This window comes from Malania oleifera, chromosome 9 (assembly GCF_029873635.1).
Source record: "Malania oleifera isolate guangnan ecotype guangnan chromosome 9, ASM2987363v1, whole genome shotgun sequence".
In the NCBI taxonomy this organism is placed as follows: Eukaryota; Viridiplantae; Streptophyta; class Magnoliopsida; order Santalales; family Ximeniaceae; genus Malania; species Malania oleifera.
In genome coordinates this window covers 2,220,300-2,229,056 of record NC_080425.1, presented here as the reverse complement: position 1 = coordinate 2,229,056, position 8,757 = coordinate 2,220,300, and the positions used below count along the sequence as shown (strand labels likewise).

The following is an 8,757-nucleotide window of genomic DNA, read 5'->3' as shown; positions in this document are numbered from 1 at the left end:
TTAATGTGAACAAATATGTAAACAAGAAATGAAGAGGCAAAAGAGACAAGCGACTTTGAAAGTCCTCAATAGAACCCACATAAAAGCAAGAAGCTAGAAGAATAACTAAGCCTCTAGGCAAAAAGGTCAGTTACATGAATCTACGTTAAAGCTCCTGCAATATTTTTCTTACTTACAAATAACCCTATCAAATTACTTCTAAAAAGCTCTCCCAAGGGATTCAGCATATTCTCTCATTGTAATCTTTGGACGTAATTCTGTATTTGGGAGCATGATATTCAAATCTTTAATTTAAAATTTGAACGCAACTTAATATTAGATCATATCCATTTAAATCAAAAAACAATTATTAAAATTCATGCTTCCAAACTCTACCGAGTGAAAAAAAATCAATTCATTCATCTAAAAAAAAAAAAAAAAGAGAAGTGTCACTATTGTCAAGCATATGGATTCTTGCAAATAAGCAATGGTTTAAAAATAAATAAAAAACAAATGACGAGCTAAAATGAGGCTACCTACCCTAGATTACCCCTCAAACAACCATCAACATTTATCTTCATCCAATCACAATTGCCATTTCACTACTCAAGTTTGCAGCTCTATAAGTCTCTGGTCATTGCATGACCCAAAAGCACAATAATCCATCATCAAACTCAATATTTCAAAATTTTGGTAATGTTCTAATGAATGATTATCATCACTGACGTGCATTTCGATTCCTCCGAATAGTCTAAAGGCCCTCAAATTGTGAAACATAAGGAATACATTGGTAACATGAGAGATTATCCTTAATCCAAAAACTCGGATGTTGTATAAAGAAATCTTGAGCTTCCGAAATAAATGGATGTAATTGTCAAATCTCTATTGCGTTTGGGCAATCCCAAAGCATATGTAGAAAATCTTTTGTGCCACCGGAGCATCAGCCACAATTCTTAGAAACTCAGGATTCTTAGTTGCACACAGTATTGTTTTGTGATAAGACGTCTGTGAAATTACAGCTAAATCGTCTCAGATCATGTGTAATAGCCAAAAATTTATATAATCGACCTCATCTAATGAAAATAAAGACTTGGGGTGATTGTCACCATCATTGCTTATAAAATCTAAACATAGATTTCCCACATGCCCACCTCCTATTCCTTACTACCTCAGCCAAGCCTGGGGAACCAAGTTCTAGTAATAATGTCAAACCCAGGGAAAGAATTTGTTTTTATAGAAATAATTAATTATGAAAAAGGAGGGAGGGGGGGGGGGGAATTAAAAGCCTATGTACGTGCAAGGCATACAATAAATTTTGTTTTTGAACAAAAGCCCATTTATAAGAAATTTGCTCCCCAAAAATTTCCAACTAAATCCTACACCAGCATGTGAAAATGAATATGCAAAAACAAGCAGATGCCAAGTAAAATCCATATCAAAGAAATACAAATTACTGCAATGAAATGGAAAAATAATGAAAAAAACAAACAAACAAAATTCACTGCAATTTTTTTCAATTTGCAATATATTCAAGATTTTGTGGGAGAAATTATATGAATTAACAATAAAAACTACTTGATTATAAAAAATAAGCAAAAAATGCTAACTTCCCTTAAAACTTGGCAATAAGACACAGACCTTCCCTAAAATTTGGAAAAAAGACGTAAACCTCTGCTGGCCTCCCTGGATTTGGTAAACAACAGACTTCCCATTATGTTTTTTTGAAGTCAATAGCTCCATATTTTTTCACTAAACCCTAAAAGAAGTATAGTTTTTGAAATCTTAAGAGAGGTCTACATCTTCAGCCTCTTTTTGTGCTTGTTAAACCCTAAAGAAGTATAGTTTTCGAAACCTCAAAAGAGGTCTGCATCTTCAGCCTCTTTTGTCCAAAAAATAATAATAAGCATATTGTACGAAAAAAATAAAAAGCATATAGAAATTGATCAGGATGGAAAAAAAAAATGAAATGGGGGATTCTCAAAGCCTTTCTCAAAACCATTTGAATTCAGCAACATGAATCTCATTCTCAAGCATCATCTTACACACAGAAACATGCCTTTACTCAGCCACCTCAATACAAATGCTTTGCAAACTAGAACGAATTTAATCGTCATTTTCATCCAAAACCATGAGGGGCAGATTATACAACTAAATTACCTTCTCAAGATCAATTGTTGAACTAACTAACAATACCTCACACAAGCCTCTGAGAATGAAACATATAATCTCAAGCCAAAATTTAGGGCATAGTCCAAATTATGTTCTCTGAATTATCCATACTACTCAAGAATAGCTGTATGGTCAAATTTTTATTTTGCTAGTTACCCTTTAACTAAAAGCTTAGGCTGCTAGGTTGTGGGCCAACAACCCGCACATACAGTCCAACAACATGTGGAGCAAGAAACACACGATAGGTAACATCCATTATAGGAAATGCAATACCTTTTCTTTGAAACACCACATGATAATAAACACAGGCAACAAGGCTAGAACCCGGGCCCTCCTGGTAACCAGCTCTAATACCATGTTAAATTACCACTTCACCTAAAATTTTTAGTTGTTGAGAGCCAACAATGTATATCAAGCTTTATCATATTCCACTATTTCCTTCTATTGTATTCTGTAGTGAATCATTAGTGGTAGTCCATTTGCTAGAATTTATGACAACGGAATGTTGTAATATCCTTTTTTTTTTTTAGTGAATAACTCAATAAATATTACAAAAGCATAACAATAGTAAGTTGATGTCTAGTCACATCCGCAGACTTTTTGGAGAGTTCTTCGTCCTTTTTTGTCACTCAACTGCAACTCCTACCCCATCAAAAACCCCTTGAATGAATGCATTTGGAACCATTGATAATGGAACAATTTGTAACTACAGCAGCAGCTCAACTAAGCATTTGAGCAGAGATTTTCTTCAGCATCTTTTTAGTCCAAACTTCAATGGCTTTGGCTCGAGGTCAAAATGGTATTCCATCATTTTGACCCTTAATTTCTATAATGTTTAATATTCCTTGCAGGCAAACCTAAAATGTGTATCCCTCTCCACGAGTAAACACCTAATTGGAAACCCACTGCCAACCTTGGAGTGAATTGTATTATTGCTATTTTGAGTCCCAAATCTGGCTGTTTCTTCCCCTTTTCGTCTCGTCAGCTCCGCAACTAGCTCAACTGGAGCATCAGTAATAGTTCCTCAATCACATTTACAGCCTGCTTAGGTCCTCAAACTGCAGCTGAACTTTGCTGCACTGCACCCTAATTAAGTTATTAACCTAAATAAAATACTCAAAAAATATACAAAAACCCCTAAAAAGAATGAATTGCCACAGTAGAGTGAACAATACTGCTACAGCATCAATAATTTTGACCTAACTAGCCTTCCTTTTGGACTTGGTTTCTCCTGATCATTACCATTACAAAAGGTATTCCATTGCCAAAGAAATCTGTCTGTCTCAACACTCTCAACCATTTCTTTGGAAGCATGTTTTTAAATCTCTTTGTTTTTTTATATCAGGAAAAAAAAATTGAACATCTATCTTCTTTATCCCACATTTACTTCTCACCATATCAAAGGTTCACAGAGGGCACAACTACATCAATTAAAATAATTTAATTATCTATTCCAAAAAATCAACAGAAAAAACTATCTAATCCTGCATCAAATTGCAATTCCAGCCAAAGAAAAGATTAAAGAAAATGGAAAAAATAAAGTATCAATTTTAGCAAAAATAAAGTGAAAGTTTCTGTATTATGAGTCAAAATGTCGACACAAAAGAGATGTACCATGGGATAACACCAGCTCCTCTCATTCCTCCCATACAAGATATGTACTCAACAACTGTCTCACAAAACACACTGCCAAAATATTGTATATTGGAATATCAGTATCATAACATTGCTTGCCTAGAAGCTGCAAGCAGAGTTTTTAGAAAAAAGAAAAAAAAAAAAAAAAGCAATGGATGATCCCAAAAATAAGAACAAGTAAATACAAGCTTTTTGTCTAAGCTTAACAATACCTAGGGATGCAATTTTTTTATTGAAAGAGAGGAAGTATTTCAAAGCAATAACCTGCAGTGAAAGCAAAATTTTACTCCAGTACTCAGAAACCACAATGGTCTGTTTGCTAATGGTAAATAATTTCTAATTTTCCTATCCAATTTTCTAAATATATACGAAAATGCCTCTTTAATTTCCCATTACAAAAATTTGTATTCCAACCTAGAAAACATCCTTTTATTGATTAAAAAAAAAATTGACAGGGAGTAGTTGAGAGTTGCTGTTGAATTAATTAATTTTTACTTGTTCAGCTATCCAAAAACTTCTTTAAGCTTCCCATTGATAAAAAAATTGACATCATGAAGCTTGATGAATTTCTGATTAAGCTACTCATACTCCAGCTCAAAGACAAAACCATGAACAAAATTCAGAAAAGGCAGTGATTACCTTAAGTGAGGTCACCATCATCAAAATACGTTGACAGCAATTTAATTTACCAGGCAGTACAACAGCTACTCCAGCTTTGCACGCTTTGAATATGTCTCTCTCATCCAATTGAGACATTCCTCTGCGGTGCCAGATGGATGGGCAAGTTGCCAGTTCAGCAGTTTTTTTTGCTGGCAACGTAAAGGAATTAGAGTCTCAAAGTTTTGTACAAATCACCTCGTACAGAAAGGAAAGCCTTACCCATTCCCTAACAAGGGGTCCTCCAGTTTTAAGCTGCAAAATACTCATGATATCCTTCCCATTGACAAGTGGTTTTACTTCCCAGACCTTTTCAAGACCTGTGTACACAATTTTATAAACCAAAAAGGATTTAGTAAGAATAGTATTCCAGTTTCATTGCCCTCTCTCCATCATCCTCATATTTTACTTTCTTCAACATTGTTTTGTATCTTTTTTGCTTGGCATGCTGCTTCATGTGCCACAAAGCATCCAATTATTTTTGTGAATCAAATATGATTTAGTTTGGATATATATTGCATTAGACAGTTTCACATGTATGTCTCTTCAAAGACATTTTTTTAAAATAATGAAGGAAAAATTATTAAGGAAGAAGAATAAAGAGATTATAAGGATAACCTCTTCAATAGAATTCAAATAATCATATTTCCCCCCACCCCCAAAGTGATTTTGTTCAGTTCAGTTTCATTCAGGTTTTGGACTTGCCTTTCTTACTTTTAAAATACCTCAGCTGCAACTTTTTCAGAAGCGTTGGCTGAGTTCCTTACATAAAAATAATAATCAACCTAGCAATTACACAAAACACTTTTTTCCCTTCTTTTTTTTCTATAAAAAAATTTTTACAGAACTAATACATATTCATATTAGCTATTTAATTTTTAAGATTTAGAAGATATGAAAACCTATAAAGTATGGACAAAGGCAGAGGATGTAGGACGTGACATGTTAGAAGCAAGGAAAGATGTATATAAGCACAGACCACATTGGTCAACAAAACTGATTCTTAACAGTGTATCTAAAAAATTACTTATCAAAAAGTATTATGCAATTATTTATTATAAGTACTTTTTCAGACAAGTACTTTTTTCAGAAAAAAAATTCTTCTTCAGAAAATACTTATTTTTCCTCAAAAAAATTAGTTTAGAAAAGTACTTTTTAAAATAAATACTAAATTTAAGTGTAAACCAAAAAACTACTCATTGACATAAGTACTTAATTTAAGTTCTTTTCATGATAAGTGTTTATTTTTTAAGACGTTCCAAATGGGGTAGATCTTAGATAAATCAGTTCACTCGTGCACTGATATTATTGTTGTCATGGGGGACCTGTTAAGTTAAAAGTTGATGTTGATGTTGATCTAGCATTAAAGTCAATGCACATGAATGAACTAATTTAAAACTAAGGTTTCAGAAATTTTACACAAGGGGAATCATGGGCATATAAATTTTCTTCCCATGATGGTTTAGTTCTTCAAATGCATAACGGGCTGAGAATTGAAACCATTTCAATGTACTTTTGGTCAAGAATTAGGACAGACATGGGAAGGGGGGGAAAAAAAGCAGACAATATGACATTTAAAGATGTCCACAAATGTCAACTTTTCTTCCAAATCTCTTCCCAATTTGTGCTATCTAGACCCACCTCCGATCAAGTTCCCATCTTATTAGAATCTAGGAAGGTGACTTGGGGTCCAACTCCTTTTGGGCTAGAAAATTGTGGTTGAATCGTGGCTCCTTACTGTCAAATATTTTGTGAATGGCCGAATGAATTGGCCTTGAGTTCTGTATATTATATATAGAATTTACAAGAATGCTATACATGGAAAGTAAATAAGGTCTAGCATGATTCTAGCCCTACACAAGTAAACTATAATTTGTCAAGCCCTATACATGTAAACTAAATATATATGCTAATTGTACAAAATAATGAATTGAAATATAAGGAAAAATACGTGGACTGAAGTAAGGAAAGAAATCTTTTGCTTTGCAGTTTGCTGTTCCATTGACAGCCCCCCTCAAATTGATGCGGGTTGATCAACAAGCATCAATTTGCTACTTAGGAAGCAATGTTGATGACGAGTGAGAGTCTTGGTGTGAAGATCTCCGCAATTTGTAATTCAGTGGAAATGTGTGGAAGAGTGATAACATGAGCTTCAAATGCTTCACAGATAGAGTGACAATCGACTTCAATAAGCTTCGTACGCTCATGATAGACAGGATTGATCGTGATCTAGATAGCACTCGTATTATCGGCCATGTAGAGATGTAGGATCGGTCTCAGAAAAATTTAGCTCAGCAAACAGGCCTCGAAGCCAAATAATTTCAGAACAAGCAATAGAGATCACCCAGTATTCAGATTCCGTCAATAACTTAGAAACTCTATCTTGCTTCTTACTCTTCCAAGAGATCAATGCATCTCCTAAGAAAACACACCAACCAGTGATGGAGCGACGTGTATCCACACAACCAGCCCAATCAACATCACTATAAGCAGCAAGGCGAGTAGAATTGCCTACAAGGAAGAATAAATTACGGGCAGAAGTGCCCTGAACATAGCGTATAATCCTATGGACAAAAGCCAAATGAAGATGACGAGGAGTCTAAAGAAATTGGCTGACTTGCTGTACAACAAAAGAAATGTCTGGTCTAATAATGGTGAGATAGACAAGACTACCCACCAACATCCGGTATAAACTGGGATCAACAAGTAAATCACCCTCCTCTTTGCGAAGCTTGACATTTAATTCCATGGGAATGTCAACAGAAGTAGCCTTCTAAAGACCAGTTGTGACCACCAAGTCACTAGCATACTTATGTTGATTGAGTGAAATACCTGATGGACTACAATGTACCTCAAGACTAAGAAAATATGTGTGAGACCCAAGATCTTTCATATGAAAGGACTCTAAGAGATGAGTCTTGAGCTGAGCAAGTAAAGCAGAATCAAACCAGTAATCACAAAATCATCAACATAAACCAAAAGAACAACAATACCTATGTTTGATTTCCGAAGAAACAATGAAGTGTCATACTTGCTCTGCTGGAATGAAAATTGCAATAAAGTGGTGCGGAATTTATCAAACAAGGCCCTCGGAGCTTGCTTGAGACCATTAAGAGAATGACGAAGCTTACACACATGTGAAATCGGAGAGGGAAACAAGCTCGGGGTGGCTTCATATAAATATACTCTTTAAGATCCCCGTGAAGAAAAGCATTCTTGACATCCATCTGATGTAGTGGTCAGTCACTAAAAGCAGCGATAGCCAGAATCGTACAAACAATAGTCATCTTAGCCACAGGAGCAAAGGTCCCTTCATAATTGACACCATATTCCTGACCATTCCCAAGTGCAACGAGGCGAGCTTTGTAACAATCCAAACTTTTATCAGATTGGACCTTGACTGAGTAAACCCATTTACAACCTAGAGGAACAATGGTGGGAGGCGAAGGCTTAATGTCCCAGGTGTGATGGGCCTCTAAAGCGACAATTTCTTCGTGCATAGCTTGTCGCTAGCAATCATGCTTGGCAACGTGTGAATAGGAAGTGGGAATATCTAAATTAGACAATGCAGCAGTAAGAGATGAAACAAAGTTACCAGAACTTGAAGAGGGGAAACCCATACCTGTCCGGGGGTACAAACACTCGAGAAGAGCGACGTACCAAAGGCTCTAGAGGTGCTACAACTGACTGAATATGGAGCGTGGTAGGATCAGATACCAGATGAGCGACCAAAAGAGACTATGGGCAGTGCGCCACATATACAGAATCCCTGGTTTAAAACGAGAACTGACTAGATGAGGATCCGAGAACTGCTCCTCAAAGGAGGGGAGAATCACAGTAGGAGAGGAGGGTACAAAGGGCACAAGAAAGAAATGTTTATTTTCAAAGAAAATAACATTTCTAGAAATGCGTGTAAGACGTAATGTAGGATCATAGCAAGCAAATCCATTTTGACACACATTGTATCCAAGAATGCACATCGAACAAATTGAGCAAAAAATTTATGTCGCTCATGAGGAGGTAAATGAACAAAACATACACAACCAAAGGTACAGAGGTTATCACAACTAGGTTGCTTAGCAAATAAACGGAAATAGGGAGACTCCATAAGTAGGACTTGAGAAGGTAAACAATTAATCAAGTAGCAGTTTTTAGAGACTTAACCCAAAACAAGGACGGAACAGAGGATTCCATCAAGAGAGTACGTACCACATCTAGGAGATGATGATTTTTCCATTCAGCTACTCCATTATGTTGGGGAGTAACGGGACATAAACGTTGATAAATAATCCCATTAAAAACCAAAAATGCCTGAAA

General features: G+C 35.6%; 1 protein-coding gene across 5 annotated transcripts in view; it reads right to left on the bottom strand.

Annotated features, from left to right (window-relative positions):
• Window positions 1-555: 555 nt before the first annotated feature.
• The window catches only part of LOC131163740 (tRNA nucleotidyltransferase cca2), a 93,335-nt gene continuing 85,133 nt past the window's right edge, over window positions 556-8,757 (bottom strand). The window contains exons 14-17 of one of the 5 annotated variants that reach the window (XR_009139103.1): window positions 4,663-4,760; window positions 4,423-4,592; window positions 3,763-3,834; window positions 556-984 (exon numbers count right to left, since the gene is read on the bottom strand). Coding sequence is in view for 1 of the 5 variants with exons in the window: in XM_058120445.1 (XP_057976428.1) it covers window positions 4,488-4,592; window positions 4,663-4,760 (203 nt within the window). In the remaining 4 variants the exon portion in view is untranslated. Of the gene's footprint in view, window positions 985-3,696; window positions 4,593-4,662; window positions 4,761-8,757 lie in introns of those variants that run through there. The other 4 variants (XR_009139104.1, XR_009139105.1, XR_009139102.1 and 1 more) reach the window with 4 other exon arrangements.